The sequence below is a fragment of the Sceloporus occidentalis genome, unplaced genomic scaffold (genome assembly GCF_023333645.1).
Source record: "Sceloporus occidentalis isolate IW3139 unplaced genomic scaffold, rSceOcc1.0.p SCAF_6, whole genome shotgun sequence".
Lineage (NCBI taxonomy): Eukaryota > Metazoa > Chordata > Lepidosauria > Squamata > Phrynosomatidae > Sceloporus > Sceloporus occidentalis.
In genome coordinates, this window is record NW_028316986.1 from 23,142,717 (window position 1) to 23,159,954 (window position 17,238).

The 17,238-nt window shown below is 42.1% G+C and overlaps 1 protein-coding gene across 1 annotated transcript; it reads left to right on the top strand.

The window, feature by feature from the left end:
- The first annotated feature begins 2,600 nt into the window (after positions 1-2,600).
- On the top strand, positions 2,601-17,207 carry GNMT (glycine N-methyltransferase). The gene is made up of 6 exons (XM_089529088.1): positions 2,601-2,889; positions 6,008-6,135; positions 13,372-13,485; positions 14,517-14,659; positions 16,022-16,143; positions 16,647-17,207. The coding sequence occupies exons 1-6, from the start codon at positions 2,684-2,686 to the stop codon at positions 16,816-16,818; spliced, it is 885 nt and encodes a 294-aa protein (XP_089385214.1). The 5' UTR covers positions 2,601-2,683; the 3' UTR covers positions 16,819-17,207.
- The last annotated feature ends 31 nt before the right edge of the window (positions 17,208-17,238 follow it).

The following is a 17,238-nucleotide window of genomic DNA, read 5'->3' on the forward strand; positions in this document are numbered from 1 at the left end:
ATCCCACTCACCAGTGCTAGAGAACTCCTTAGATTGGAATTAAAAGGTGCCTGGATTTTAAGGTGCGTAGGGAAGGGATTTGGATCAGAAAAAGGATCATAGCTACATTGTCATAGCTATATTTCCCATGCAGCCTCTTGGCTAATTTTTATTATTATTAAAATGTTTTAAAACTGAATTTCATATAATTACTATATACTTATGTAAAGATAACTATGGTCATATATTTTCTATATGTTGTATAACAATACCTGTATAAATAAAACTAAATTTCTATCTGTTTTTCTGTTTGTTACTATATCACTTAAGAACTGGATGGATGCTTCACTCATTTTGGAAGAAATGCTTAGGATGGTCTGACACCACGACAGAATTCACTTTAGGTGCAATCCAATTATTTTATAATTAATGCAAGAGTGTTGTGTTTTGTGGCCGATCCAACGAACCATACACTCTCAAGGGCAACTGATGCATAACAGAGGAACACTCCAGCACCTAAAGAGATGAGCATTCATCCTCCAGAGCAGTTCAGATTGAATAATTATTAACAATCATTAATCATTTGCCCAATTAATGTTGGGTACTGCGGCTAGTAACAATATAATAAAATCAAAACATTTTAAAGGAGCTGTGTGGCCAGACACCCTATTCTGGGTTCTGAACATCCAGTGGAGACAAATGGACACACACTATTTAATCTACTATTTACTATATAATCAGTATGATGTGAGATAGCATGATGTAGAATCACAGAATCATAGAGTTGGAAGAGACCACAAGGGCCATCCAGTCCAACCCCATTCTGCCATGCAGGAAATCTCAATCAAAGCACCCTGACAGATGGCCATCCAGCCTCTGCTTGAATACCTTCAAGGAAGGAGATTCCACTACACTCCAGTCCAAGGGAATGTGTTCCTCTGTCGAACAGCCCTTACTGTCAGGAAGTTCTTCCTAATGTTGAGGTGGAATCTCCTTTCCTGCAGCTTGCATCCATTGTTCTGTGTTCTAGTTTCTGGAGCAGCAGAAAACAAGCTTGCTCCCTCCTCAATATGACATCCCTTGAAGTATTTAAACAGGGCTATCATATCACCTCTTAACCTTCTCTTCTCCAGGCTAAACATCCCCAGCTCCTTAAGCTGTTCCTCATAGGACATGGTTTCCAGACCTTTCACCATTTTAGTCACCCTCCTTTGGACATGCTCCAATTTCTCAATGTCCTTTTGGAATTGTGGTGTCCAGAACTGGACGCAATATTCCAGGTGGGGCCTGACCAAAACAGAATAGAGTGGCACTATTACTTCCCTTGATCTAGATACTATACTTTTACTGATGCAGCCTAAAATCGCATTGGCCTTCTTAGCTGCCACATTGCACTGTTGACTCATGTTCAACTTGTGGTCTACTTGGACTCCCAGATCCTTTTCACACGTAATCTCGTTCAGCTAGATGTCCCCCATTCTATATCTGTGCATTTTATTTTTCCGCCCTAAGTGCAGTACCTTACATTTCTCCCTGTTGAAGTTCATTTTGTTAGCTGTGGCCCAACTTGCTAGTTTATTCAGGCCATTTTGAATTTTGATCTTGTTCTCTGGGGTGTTAGCTACTCCTCCTAATTTGGTGTAATCTGCAAATTTGATAAGTATGCTCCCAATTCTGTCATCCAAGTCATTGATACAGATGTTGAATAGCACTGGGCCCAGGATAGTAGAGGTTTGAGTGTTGGACTGCTACTCTGCAGAGGATACCCAGATGTCATGACTCTAAAGCAGGAAAAGGCACAGTAAAATGAACAATATTCAAGAAAAAAAAGAGGACATTACAAAATAAGTGCTAAAAGCACTCATAAAAATATATGTCAGTTCATACTTCTTGGTTATGCTCAGAATGGAGGAAATTTTGGAATTCCTCCAGGGCAGAAGGTGGAATGTAGGACATGTCCTGGAAAAGGAGGACATCTGGTCACCCTGGGCCTAGAAACCTGGGTTCCATTTCCAGCTCAGCCATAAAACCCTGTGAGCCCATGAAGCCATGTAGTTTTGTATCTGAGATGTATTTTAATGCTTTTGTTTTTGCTCCATGGTCTGTTAACCAAAATAAAGGTTGATGGTCATAAAACTCTCTGGTTATAATGTATTTATATAGTATGTATTATAATGTGATATATATATATATATATATATATATATATATATACACATATACATATACACACACACACACAATACTATACTATTATATAGAATAATTACAATTACATATAATTATAAATTATAACTATATATATATATATAATTTTATGTAATATGGAATTGAAAGATATAATATTATGAAATAATAGTAACAATAATAATAGCTTTATTGGTCAGTACAAAACACAACAACAAGTGGCCTCCTTCTTCCCCTGAGGACAAGGCCTGCGGTCTGCGCATGCGCAGGGGGCGCGGCAGGTGGGAGGATAGAAAAATCAGAGCGAGGAACGAACTCTTTGACGTCACTCGACGGGCGTGTCCTTTGCCTCCGCGCCTTGATTGGCCGTTTGCGCGGAGAAGGGGCGTGGCCTCGGTTAGCAGGAGCCCCACTACCGGCTGCTTGGCAGGTTGCTGGTCATTCGCCGGGAGGCAGCCGGAGGGGTCGGATCGGTCGGTCAGAGGAAGAGCGAGCGAGCGAGCGAGGGGCCATTGCCATGGTGGACAGCATCTACCGGACCCGCTCTCTGGGGGTGGCGGCCGAGGGGCTTCCGGACCAGTACGCCGACGGAAGGGCGGCCCGCGTCTGGCAGCTCTACATCGGAGACACGCGGAGCCGCACCGCCGAGTACAAGAGCTGGCTGGTGTCGCTGCTCCGGAGCCAGCGCTGCAGGACCGTCCTGGATGTGGCCTGCGGAACCGGGTGAGCCCTCCTCCTCCTCCTCCTCCTCCTTCCCTTACTGTCAGTTGCATGGCCTCCTCTGAGGCTGAGGGAGAGTGACTGGCACACAGCCCTGGCACGAAAAGATTAGTACAACACACACACAAAATGCAATACAAAAACAATACAAAAATGGTACTAGACAAAAACAATACAAAAAACGCCTCCAAGGCGTTTCTGACTCAGGGCAAACCTATCCTAAGTTTTTCTTGATGTCAATTGTGTTGCCCTACTCTTGAGGCTGAGAGAGTGTGACTTGCCCACAGCCCTTACACAAAAACATGTGTGCCTTCAAGGCGTTTCTGACTCAGGGCGGCCCTTTCACAGGGTTTTCTCGGCAAGGTTTTCTTGTCAGTCTCATTGCCCTCCTCTGAGGCTGAGAGAGTGTGACTTGGTCACCCAGTGGGTTTCCATGGCAAGGTGGGAACCAAACCCAGGTCTCCACAGACCCAGGTCTCCCAGCACTTAAGCCACTGGGCAATGCTAGCCCTCATTATTGTATTATGTGTGTATGTTGTTTAGTTCTTTCAAGTCATAGCCAACTTATGACGACCCTAAAACAAACCTGTCATGGGGTTTTCTTGGCAAGATTTGTTCAGAGGGGGTTTGCCGTTGCCCTCCCCTGAGGCTGAGAGAGTGTGACTTGCCCAGGGTCTCCCAGTGGGTTTCATGGCCGAGTGGGAAACTAATCCGGAATAAGAGCCACGATTCTCTTGGATCGCAGGCCTCTCCACCCCCAAAGACCTAGACCTAGCTGTGTTAAATCTGGAATATCAGTGTGCAAAGGTATCATGTCGCACTTTGGGGGCTGCAGCCACACTGCAGAAATAATCCAGCTCGATACTGCGTTAACTGTTGTGGCTCAATGCCATGGAATTATGGCATTTGTAGATTTGGGAGACATGAGCTTTCCTAGACTTGAGCTTTCTTCCTCAGAGGCATGTTTATTTTAGTACTCAGCATCCACCTGAAGAAGTCGGCTCAAGTCTCCGAAAGCTCATGCTACCAGATCCTTTCTTTCAGCCACAACAAACTGCATTTCACAGGATTCCATAGCATTGAGCCATGGCAAGTAAAGCGGGGTCAACCTGGATAACTTCTGCAGTGCGGATGCAGCCTAACTGAAAGAAAGGATCTGGTAGCATGAGTTTTTGGAGACTTGAGCCGACTTCTTCAGGTGGATGCTGAGTACTAAAATAAACATGCCTCTGAGGAAGAAAGCTCAAGTCTAGGAGCACTCAAAGGTGCTACCAGATCCCTTTACATACAGGTAGATACCTTGTTTGACTGCATTTGCAGGCATTGAGAGAGCAAAGGAACCAGCTCCTTGCATCATCCACATTGCTTGTTTACACATGGGACGGGGAGGGTTTTTTGTCTCCTCCAATTTGGAGTGGTACTTTTGTTGGACAGTGTGCAAAGGGATCTTGTAGCACCTTTGAGACTAACTGAACGAAAGACGTTGCAGCATCAGCTTTCGTAGAGTTGCTCTACTTCCTCAGGTTCACATGCATCTGAGGAAGTAAACCATGGTCCAAAACACACTGCAGAAATAATCCAGTTTGTGACTGCTTTAACTGCCATGGCTCAGTACTAGGAAATCCTGTAGTTGTGGCACCAACTGACTCACCATTAAGAGAACGCTAAATGACTCACAAAACTACAGTTCCTAGAATTCCCTAGCATTGACCCAGGGCAGTTAGAGTGGTCCCAAACTGGATTGTTTCTGCAGTGTGTTTTGGACCCAAGTCCACAAAAGTTTATTCTATAATGTCTCTAGTCTAGTCACTCAGTACTAGTCTCAATGGTGCTACAAGATCATGAAGTCAATGGCTTTCATGGCCGGCATCCATCATTTTTTGTGGGTTTTTCAGGCTATGTGGCCATGTTCTAGAAGAGTTTATTCCTGATGTTTCGCCAGCCTCTGTGGTTGGCATCTTCAGAGAAATGCCAGTCACAGATGCTGGCAAAATGTCAGGAATAAACTCTTCTAGGACTTGGCCACATAGCCTGAAAAACCCACAAAAAACTGTGCTTCAAGAACTGATATAGCAGACAAACACAACTATATCTCTGTTTTCTGTACAACAATAAAGCTTCTCATTCTTCTGCTTGGCTCAGCTCTTTCTCTTTTGGCTTTGTGGTTTTTCTTTTCTGTATAGTTTCAAAGGCATGCCTGTGTCTTCCATCCCCATAAAAGAAATAAACATTTGGATGGGTGGCTATTATGATACTTTTGCTTTCAGTTTACTTCCTCCAGTTATTCCCAATGGAATCAGGAAGGAGCATTAGGCCTGGATCTGAATTTAGTCCTAGTTAAAGCAGACTTATGGAAATCAATGAGACTTGAGAATTAGGCGTGGTTAAATTCCAATGAATCCAGCAAACCTTTGTGTAAGTCTATAGCTGTCCTCAGATTAAAGACATCTTCATTGGCCATTCACGTAATTGTTCATATCAATAAACAATGTAAAGAAAAATTGTCTCCAAGCCCTTTGATTTATTTTATACAATCTGCAGTTGATGCAGTTTTAGAAGAAACTTTGCCCCCTTTTCTGGCACAGAGAAGAGCAAGCTTTTTCTAAAATAATGCCATCTCTTTGTGCTGTAAATTTGTTATTGTGTGCCTTCAACGTTTCTGATTTATGGTGATCCAAAGACGACTCCATCACTCGGTTTTCTCGGCAAGATTTGTTCAGAGGAGGTTTGCCATTGCCTTCTGCTGAGGCTGGAAGAGTGAAAATTTACTTCCTAAAAAACCTGCTTGCTTAGTTAAACAGGGATGTCTTTTAAAATACTTTAATCCAGCCTGTTTATTTGACAGGAGCTAAGGAGGTAAGTAGCAGGTAGATTGCTTCTCCATTGTCCCAGATTGTACTATACAATTATCTCATGTGGTGGTTGCTCTGGAATAAACAGATGCCCAGAAGTGTGCTATTGTGTACGGGTTCTGAGTGAAGTATGACCTTTTGCTGTAATTCTTGAGGGGTTTTCCCCCCACTCCTATCCACCAGTGAAGAAAAGTGAGGCTTCTGGCTCCCAGTTTCATTCCTTGGGATTCATGGGTATCTCTTTCTCTCCTTATCTTTCTGTGATCTAGTGTGGATTCCATCATGCTGGTTGAGGAAGGATTCCGAGTCACCAGTGTAGATGCCAGCGACAAGATGCTCAAATATGCCCTGAAGGAGCGATGGAATCGTAGAAAAGAGGGGGCTTTCGACCACTGGGGTAAATTACCCTTTCTTTGGATTAAGATATCTAACTACTAACAATTACTAACTGTTAATTTGATTCTTCAATGATTGCACATAAATATATTTGCTTATTATTCAAACTTGCTTTAGATGTTTTTCTGAAGGACGCTTAAGACAAATTATGACTTAATAGCCATAAAGAAATTGATAGTAAAGAAGATCGTATTTAATATTTCCAGGGTTTGATAACAGGGGAGAGGGAACACATTTTGTCTAGCCATTGTAATACAGTATAGATTTGATTTAGTGCCAGAAAAAAAATGGTTAATAGAATGAGGAAAAAAGCTGAAACACCAACTGTCCTGAAACTAAGGCCCAAAACACACAGCAGAAATAATTCAGGTTGAGACTACTTTAACTGCCCTGACTCCGTCCTTTATTGCGGTACCAGAGCTATCTGACAGAGAAGGCTAAATGTCTCACAGAACTACAATTCTCAGGATTGCCTAGCATTAAGCCAGGACACTTAAAGCGGTCTCAAACTGGATTATTTCTGCAGTGTGTTTTGGCTCTAAACTGGATGGGACACCACCAGGGTACTTAACTTTTTACGACCTTAGTTGTGAAAAAAGAGGGATATTCGTATAATGACTAAGCAAATAAAAAATACACTAATCTAATTGTCACAACATGTAAACTACTCATATTAAAATTAGCTAAAAAGCATCTATGTGTTCCTTTAAATCCTTATTTAAAATTGCCCAATTTAATGAGCTAAAACCTGGGTTGATTTTTACACTGTTTAAAGCCTGCAGTTGATTTGGGTATGTAACCAATCCTGTACCTTTTTTTTCTATTTGTCTATATAAACTGCTAATTCTGTGCTAGACATTTAGAATAGGTCTCTTGGTGTGTAGTTTTCTTCTGTCTCATGAGAAAAGCTGTTAATTGTAGCCCAAGAAAATAACAGGTTCAAATGGTTCTTGCCCTGACCACTTGAGATACCAAGTTCTGAATGAGTCCAACAAACAGGAGCTGAACATCTTTTCTAAAGTGTGTTTAAATTTGTTAGTAGCAAGTGTACAGTAGGTAGATTGGTACATAGACTGTAAGAGCGTGATGAAATATGATCAGTGCTGTTGAAGCAGACTCTGGAACGCCAGGGGTGTAATGAACTCCCTGTTTACACACAGCCTTTCTCAGTAGTGAACTCTGTATGTACTTGTTGACGAAGATCCTTGCCTGGAACAAGGGTGTACAAATTTTAGGCTTGTGAGAGTTACTAGGTTTTTCACCATAGCTCTTGAGGTCCATTGGCTGGAGCCTAATGCAAAATAACAGCCCAGGAAGGAGACGCAGAAAAGAAGAACAAGTTGCCTCCAAATATGTCCCACAAATATGTGGGAATTTATTTTCAAAACTGGAATTTGAACACAAAGTAAAACTATTTAAAATCTTACTTTAAAACAAAGATTACAGCACTTCATCAGATGCATGGTATGAAGCCTCACTGGGCATGCATCTGCTAAAATAAACTGTAGCCAATAAAATATTTATGGTATGGATTTGTATGTTAAAATAGATTAACGCACAGCTTTTTAAAACACTTGTCGGCAATCTCTATTCTGTACTTTCCGTGTAAATGGAACCCCCCCCCATATACTGTCTACAGAATTTCTTTTTTCCAAGACACTAAAGTTGCAGAAAAAGTAAAAAGTAAATTTCTAACCTGTATGACTGAAAAGGCAAATTTGTAAACCTTTGCCCATATTTGCAGAAATCTCAAAAGCTGGACTTGTGCTCACTGAGTGAGGTAGAGCTTTTCATCCAATGATTACACAAGTAAAACAATGCAAATTGTTGAAATACATTCCATTTTGTAAGGGGTACACTTTGCATAATGTTTGTTGTGGTGCAGAACTTTGGATGATAATTGGTGTATACACACATACAAATCTCTCAAACAGCAGAGACATCTTGATTATAGCTTAGTAAAATTACTTTCTGGACTACAAATCCCAGTGTCCCTCATCCAGCATGGCCATCATGGAGGACAGATTCTAAAAGCGTAGTCCAAAAAGTTAAGGTTGCCAAACCTTAGGGCATTGGACCTCACCTGCACAAACGCTGAAATAGATGAAGTGAACTAATTTTATTTGGTTAATTTTTCCTAAGACTTCTAGACTGACATTAATTTTGCCTATCAATTTTATCCCCTTTCCCAGAGGACACAAAAGGCATCAACAGTAGTTGTAACAGTCTTTTGTACTTCATAGATCAGGTTTCAAAAGTCTTATATTTGTTATGTGCCTTCAAATTGATTCCAAATTGTGGTGACCCTATTATAGGGTTATTCAGAGGAGGCCTAACCATCCTGTTGGGCTGAGGGAATGTGATCTGTCCAAGATTAAAATTCTAGTCTCCCAGAGTCTTAATCCAACACTCAAATGACTAAATTGTACTGCCTCATTTTTCTTTATAGTTTATGTATAATGAGAAATAAGAGGCAGCGTGGTGCAATGGTTTCCATGTTGGGCTAGTACACTAGGAGACCAGGGTTCAAATCTCTGTTTGGCCATAAAAACTCACTGGATGACCTTAGGCAAGCCATACTCTCTAATTCTCAGAGGAAGGCAAGGGCAAACCCCCTCTGAACAAATTCAGCCAAGAAACCCCCATGATAACCTTAGGGTGACCATAAGTCAGAAATGACTTGAACACAACAATATAATGAGAAACAGACACCATGGACTCAGTAATGATACTAAATCTTTTCTTTGGACTAAATTTAGGGGCCATTCAGACTACCTTTTGTACCGAAATGTAACCCGGATTAAAAGTCAAAAGTTTCCATTGGCACCAGTTTAAACACATCAGAATTAGGGTCTTGCACACCCTATCCAGGGCAAATCCCTCTTAGAGCGTTTTTTCTGAAAGTGGATTACAGTGCGCCTGTGTCATATGGGGGCATGCTATACGCAGCTTTGTCCATATGCAGAAAGCTGTGCGGGAGTGCGTGGGGCACAAGGAGCAGCGCGTCCCATTTGCATGAATGGGGTATGTGCTTGTGGTGCGCACGCACTGCCGCGCCACCACATACACGAGCACCATTCATGCAAATGGGGCTTGAGCATGCGCGGAATTCGGCTTACGCAGGGAGGTCTGGAACGGATCTCCCACGTAAGCCAAGGGCGCACTTTATTTCCAGTGTCTTTTAGGAAAACCTGTTTCTTCCCTGCTGCCGGCAAATGTGAACTTGCCCCCGGTCATGATTGGGTCAAGTTCAGGGGAGGGATTTAGGTCAGAGGGAGGGCAGAGGGCGCAACATGCCTCCCCTCTTGCAGGCAATCGGAGGGAAAGCAAAGAAAGAGGATGCAGAGATGGCATTCTGAGGTGAGGTATTATTATTGTGACAGATTATGCACATGCTTTGGGCTGGAAGGGAAGGGAAGAGGATGGCATTGGGGGGGAGGCAAGGGCTTCGGAGGTGGCATTGGGCTGGAAGGGAAGGGAAGAGAAGAGGTTCCAAAGAGGAGGAAATGCTGGGCTGGAAGCGAAGGGGAAGCTAGAGGCTGGCATTCAGAGGGAAGGCTGTGGAAACTCATGACTTTGGGGGAGTCACACTCTCAGCCTCAGGGGAAAGGCAACAGCAAATTCCTCAGAACCAATCTTGCCGAGAAAACCCTAGGATGGGGTCGTTTTAGGGTTGCTATAATCTGTAATGACCCAAATACACACAACACACACACACATCTGGAGGTTTTTAAATTTGACAAGTTGACAGAATATGTGCACACTGTCGCCAGTTTTTTTTTAAAAAGGAGGGAGGAAAGCACCCATTCTGTTGGCCAATGATTGTAGGATATGTCACCTTTGATGAAAGTGGAAGTGAATTTGATTGACAACAAAGGCGGCTCCATTTTAAAGCGGTACTGCAAATGTGAACTTCAGAGGGACAAATTGCATCGATCAAGGTAAAGGGTAGTACAAACTTCTTTCCGGGCAGATTCAGTATGGAGGCAACCAGATCTGCCCAGTTCTATCCAGAGCAAATGGGCTAGTGAGAATGGGGCCTCTGACTGGAAATGAGTGTTTGGCGACATCTTCCATCCCCTTTACAGGTTCAGCAATCTAGGCCAGGGGTGGACAGAAGGTACACTGGGATCTCTTGGCCAGTCTCTGGTTGACTTGCAGTAGATCACTAAGAACTTCCAGCTCCCCATGGTTGAACATCAGAGACAAAAGAAGACTTAAAAATAAAAATGCAGGTTGCTGACATCGAGAAAGCTTGGAGTGATTCTATTGTTGTTCAGTACTGTTTTAATTTTGTATGTTTTTAACTAGATGTGTATTATTTAAAATTTCTGCCTTTTTTTAAGCTGCCTTGAATTCCAGTTTTGGAGAAAGGCAGAATATAAATAAAGAGATTGATGGACGGAAGAAAGGAAAGCATATTCTTGAATCTCCCCCCCCCCCAAAAAAAAAACAGTCTAAAATGTCCTACTAGATTCTTGTACTATCTGTCTTTTTAGCCTAGAAACAATTGCTTTGGATTCCCGCTAACGGGAAGCTTTCTTTTGCAGCAACATGATTATTGTTGTGTGCCTTCAAGTCGTTTCCAATTTACGGCAAACCTAGAGGGAACCTAGCATGGGTTTTGTTTTTTTTTTCAAGATCAGCCATCTGATCAGAGGAGGTTTGCCATTGCTTTTGCCATCCTCCAAATGGATTCTTAGTCATCCCTTACCATGTTGGCTAGGGCTAATAAAAGCTGCAGCCTGGTGGTATTTGGACATTTCTCTCTGCTAAAAGGAGGTGCAGAACTGAAAGTGAAACTGTCTCCTTCCTGTATCTCAAGTCACATCATTTCTGGGTGAATCTCAAGTGGCATTCTCAGTCTGGGGCATGAGTGCTGTGGGAACGGGGAAGTGCCTTGAGGAACCACTTTAGTTTTAATTTTATTTAGTGTCTGCATTTTTGACCAAACAGAAATGAAGATATGAGCTAATTACTGAAATTGCTGAAGCATCAAGCATTGGGTAGATGTTGTCAAACAGGAAAAGTTAGATAATCCAGAAAATGGTGTGCAGGAGCTAATAAAGATCAACTCTATAAAAATTAGCAAAGCTGATATTCCAGCTGGTTCAGGCTCTGGGGCAGTTTCTTATCAAAGAATCAAAGGTTCTTTGATAAGCGTTGGGCCAGAGTGCAACCAGCAAAGGAACCCAACTTTATCCATTTGCTTAGCACACAGGCTCCATGCCAAGGCAAGTTATGTTTTTGTCATAACACGAGGGACACATTCTCTTCCTCTCCTTGCATAAGGCCTCGCCAGCAGGATGACACTATTACTAAAAGCATATTAGTGGCCATGTTGTCAGGGGGATTCTGGGAGTTGTTTGTTGTTATTATGTACTTTCAAGTAATTTCCAATTTATGACAACCCTAAGGCAAACCCATCATGGGTTTTCTTCGCAAGATTTATTCAGAGGGAACTTGCCTCTGCCTCCTGAGGCTGAGAGAGTGTGACTTGCCCAAGATCATTCAATGGGTTTCCATGGCTCAGAAGGGATTCAGATCCTTTCCAGAGTTGTAGTCCAACACTCAAACCACTGCATCACACTGGGTCTTATCTGGGAGTTATAATACAATAAAAGTAAATTCCCCAGGCACTAGCGGTTACTATGCACAATGCTAGTGTAAGCAAGCCATGTACCCCTATTGAGGTAAAAGTCACAGATCCTGACCCAGAGATTACTGTGCATAACTGCAGTCTTAAATGGAAATAGTAGTTCTAAGTGGTATGTGTTTACCTGTGTATTGAAACACAGATGAGAATGCACATCTCCATCCATATCCCTGAAAGAAGATGCAAAGTTGCCTGTTTTAGTGGTCAAGATGGACCACTAAATTTCCCTGGGAAATTGACAAGCACAGAATGACAGGAAAAGCTAGAACTTTCCTTTCTTGGATAAAAACTGTCAAAAGAACTTTGTGAAAGTGTTTGGCTAATATTTTGTTTATCTTTATTGGTAGAACTTCATAAAAACATTTCAGCAGCCAAAAAGCCCAGTCTTTTCTGAGAAAGAGAAACCTGGGTATTTTTATCATTCTGCCAGCATTGTTTTATAACAGGCAAGGGAAGTTCCAATAAAACGATTTAATCTAACAGATTGGTGACTTTCACTTTTATTTTGCTTAGAGAGTATAAATCACTGTTTTCTAGCTGCTGCAGGAACCGGTAGGAAGCAGAAGCATTTTTGTGAGGCACAGAACATATCTTTACATAAAAACTGCACAAGGCCCTTCCACACTTTGTTTAGAGCCTGATTTGAATCTGAGTCCAGTTCAGTCCAGACTCAGTCCTTTCAAATCTGGATCCTAAATATGAATTGAACTTTGAGACTCACCAGTCTTTGGCCACTAACTTGTACTAGGAAACTAACGTGTTTTTATTTTTTTCACACATCTAAATAAAATTTGCAGACAATACCTAATAAAAGCAGGGTTAACTCAGTCAAATGTCAAACAAGTAATTCCAGTGGGTTTGGGGCTAGATATCTGTAAAGTTTGGGGAAACATGTTGCACTAGCTAGAATACATACACATAACCAGACAAGTTTACAAGAAAGGCAAAGAGATGCCAGAGAAGATAATTCACTATACAATGTCAATGATCTCACATAATCCTTCCCTTTAAACACTATGCTTGGAGTGTGCTGGAGAGATTGTTGCATCAGACTGCATGACAGAACTGTCAGTGAGGAAAGGCCAGCTCCCCAACTCTTTGGCATTACACCACTTTAGTGTTTTTGTTATATGGCCATGTTGGAGACACCATCTGATTTTCTCCCTCTTATATTTAATGTGTGGGGGCTTCCTTTAAGAGTCAGTGCCTTTTTTTGTGTGCCATGATGATGATGATGATGATGATGATGATGATGATGATGATGATGATGATGATGATGGGAGGGAGCCACAAAAACTACGTGCCATCAGCGCTGCTCTCTGCCCAATGTACACTGTACTTTTCCATTCTACTCAAATATTTTCAGCATTAAATTTCCTTTTCACCCGAGTGACTATAGAATTCCAACCCCAGCAATGTGTATTTCATATGTATGTACACCTATGCACCTGAAATCCTGGATAACACTCTGAGTATCTGATGAAGTAGGCAATAGTCCTCAAACCTCTATGCTATGATCAGCATGTCAGTCTTTGAAATTTCCACCAGATTCTTTCTTAATTTATTTTTTCTGTTCTGCAGTCATTGAAGAAGCTAACTGGCTCACTCTGCCACAGGACCTGCAAAAACCTGGTGAAGGCTTCGATGCAGTCATTTGCTTGGGGAACTCTTTTGCACATCTCCCAGATTTTAAAGGTGAGTGCTGCAGAACAGTGTTTTTGCCCCTGAGAGTCTGCATTTACAAGAAAGAGATGAGTAGTTAGGCTGCTTCTAACTAGATGTTTTCCCCCCCAAGCTTCTTAACAGTCTTGCTGTGCTTTAAGGTAATGGGGGGGGGGGGACAACTTACAAGGCAAAAAGGCCCTGAAAAGCCAAGAAGGAAAACTGTTTTGTACATGCTGGGCTTTTTAATGTCACACAATTAATTTTTGAGCTTGCCACAAACTCGGTTTACTGCTTAAAGACCCTGTTTAAAGTTTCCTTCAGATTTATTTAGTTAGATTTATAGCTGATCAGATCACTCACCACAGTACCACAGTCAACATGGCTCTCCTTCACAATCAGAGGATGGAGGAAAGACATGAAAAGAATGGTTTATTCCACCATGGCATCTGAAGTGGAAGGGGGAGTTAATTATCTAATATAGGATCGCTGTAGTCTATCTCACTTTACAGCAGTGGTTCTCAGTTCTGGTCTTCAACTCCCAGTGGTCCCAGCCAGAGTGGCCAGTAACAGGAATATTAGGAACTGAAGTCCTTTACTTCTGGGGGACCAGAGTTTGAAAACCTCTGCTCTACAGTGTCATGTCACCTAAAATCATAGGCACTTGCATCAAGAATTGGTAACAATGAAAGCTAATTATGAATCTCCTGCAGGTGGTCACAAAGAAGCACATGCTACTTCTAGATTCTACTTAAAATGGGATCCTTAACATAGTCTCACTGTTAAAGTCTCAGTTCTCAAGGGCTGATTCAGACACAGCTCTCAAAATACAGAATGAGTAGTGCATTTTCAGGCATGGTGGAATAAACAGAGCATATCACATATTAATACGCTGCCGTTAGAACAAGATGGTCTTTTAAAATGGCTACGTTTGGAGTTTAAAACCACTGCCATACAAAATTATGGTGGCCTTGGTTTGACAGTGGACAGAACACATGTTCCGGGGGGGGGGGGGCATGGAAGGAAAGGGAAGGAATTCAGCACAATTCTGCCATTACATCTAGGTGACCAAGGCGTTCACAAACAGGCTCTTAAGAACATTGCCAGCATGGTGCGTCCAGGAGGCATCTTTGTAATTGACCACCGTAACTATGACTATATCCTGAAAACTGGCTGTGCACCTCCTGGGAAGAACATCTACTACAAGGTATTTCCAGAAAACAAGCTTCTAGAGGCAGCAGTAGTATCACTTCTAATGTAGCAGAAGCATTTATCATGTTCTCAAGAGTTCTCAGTGCCAATGAAACTACAAGTTATTGCTTCACAGCACAATATCACATTCCTGAATGTGCCCCCATGCCAAAAAGAAACTACCTCTCACTGCAAATACAAATGAAACACATGGGGGGGGGGATCTAGTACAACCATCTGTGAATCACACAAGCTTAGCATGTACAGAGTTTTACATGTGGAGGTGTACTCAAGACACAGGATCCTACATCTGCATTTGCAGATGATGTAGTCTCATACCACACTGGCATGGTCTTCAGTAGCCTGGGTTAGAACATTTGAACAGGAAGATGATACTCCATTCAAGATTAATAGGAATGAAACCCAGGCCAATTCTTGTACTGCTCCCCTGTGGTAGAAGCTAATTCCTTAGGCTATGGGAAGAAACATAGCATATTGGTAGCGCCTGTGCTATACATGTACAAGATCCCAGTTTTTATCTCTGGCATCTCTAGTTAAAATAATATCAGAGAGCACATTATTGGAAAAACTTCTGACTGAGATCTGGAGAGCCACAGGTAACACTAGGCTAAGTTGACAAATAGTCTGACCTAATGTAAGTTTTCTTTATTCTGATGCTGTGGTTCTTCCATACATTTATTCTGGCTCATAGAATTCGAGTCTCATTTTCAAAGCTCAGTCCATCACTTGCCAGATTTCCACAGATCAGTTTCAGTGAGATCATTGCTAATCTGAGACCATGGTGAACTTTATGCAGCAACTGTGATAAGAGATGGCTCATCAATTCTAGTAAACCAAGCCACAGATCATATGGCACCGAGCATGGTTCTCAGTCTTTGTCTTGGACTTCCAATTCCAGAAGCCAACAATGATCAATGATTCTGGGAGTTGAACTACAAAAGATCAAGAGAACCACAGCTAGTGGAAACTCCTCTCCAAATCATTGGGTGAACAAGATCTTTTGATCTAACATGGAATTTTATTGGGTCAAAACTCTGCAGAGATGATTAACTACCCCTCTTCAGTAAAAACAATAGCAACAGCCCTGTGTTTGCTCCCAATTCAGTTGTAGCCTCAAAGGCAGGAGCGTTCTTTTCTCTTGGGAGGGGGCACTATGCAGATGTATTAATTCACCCTGTGGGAAGACCAGCTGTAAACAAGTCACATCATTCATCCAAGATATTAAAGGATGGAGAGCTGTGTATCAAGCAGAAGAGAGAGAAGGGTGGGATTCTATGGTGCACAGATACCAACTGTGATCTGGAGGCCAGGGGGAATGAAATGATAACTAGAAATTAATTGTCCATTTTTCTCCTAGAGTGACTTAACCAAGGACATCACTACATCAGTACTTCTTGTAAATAACAAGCCAAATATGGTGACACTGGACTACACGCTGCAGGTTCCACCTGAGGGGAATGATGGCATCCCAGAACTGAGGTGTGTTTTCTCAGAGCTCATGTAGTATTCATAGGCTTCAGGGTGTCTGTGGACAACTCTGTTCATAACTGAGATCAACAACCATGGGGATCCTAATCTCTGACCCACAATCAATGTGGTGTAGTGATTAAGACACAGATACCGACTTGCAACCTCCAAACTCTAGTCCACATTGAAACATAAAATTCACTGCTAACCTTGGGTCACTGACAGTCAGTCTGACTACAGGGTACTTTGAGGATAGAGTGGGAAAAACTATTCTCAGCTACCATTTATATTACCTTAAATCACATAGGAGGAAAAGCAGAGTATAAATATAACAAATAAAATACTTATTACCATCATATTGGCAAGTATCATGCCCAGTAGCCATGCTTCCTCGGAGTTGCAGTCCAGCATATCTGGGCACCAACAGATAGGAAATGCTGACTCTGCTCACTTCTCAACTCTCACCTTGTTACCTGATATGATTAGCTAACACCTCTTTTTCTGTTTCTTGACAGTCAGTTTCGTCTCTCTTACTACCCTCATCTCCTGGATCGTTTCACAGAACTACTGAAAAATGCTGTACAAGGCCCATGTGAACACACTGTCCTAGGGGACTTTAAGCCTTACAAGCCAGGCCAACAATATGACCCATGTTATTTTATCCATGTGCTGAAGAAAACTGGATGAGAACGGTGCTACAGAACGACTCCCTCTTCTGTTGCTAGAGTAGCTGGTGGAATCCAAATCCCATGCAAGGAAGCATGGATGCGCATAGGAGCTGCTTGAACCAGAAAAGGGGAGCATTGGAAGGAATTCTTCCCCATCACCACCTTCTTTCTTTTTCTTCCTATATGGGTCCAATCTGGTTAATCTGTTTTTGGAGATTGGAGGAGCTTCTGCTTGAATTAGTGACCTCCGAGGAAAGGAAGTGGTGATTATTTGCTTTGCACCTGAATCATAAGCAAAGCTGTATAGCTGGCTAAAATGTACCTTGCTGTTTCCTAATAATTTTCTGTTTTTGGCTTCTGTTGCTGACATTGCCTGGATAATCTGCATCAATGTTTGAGTTAATTTACTGATGATTGTGATTGTGTGTTTTCTCCAAGG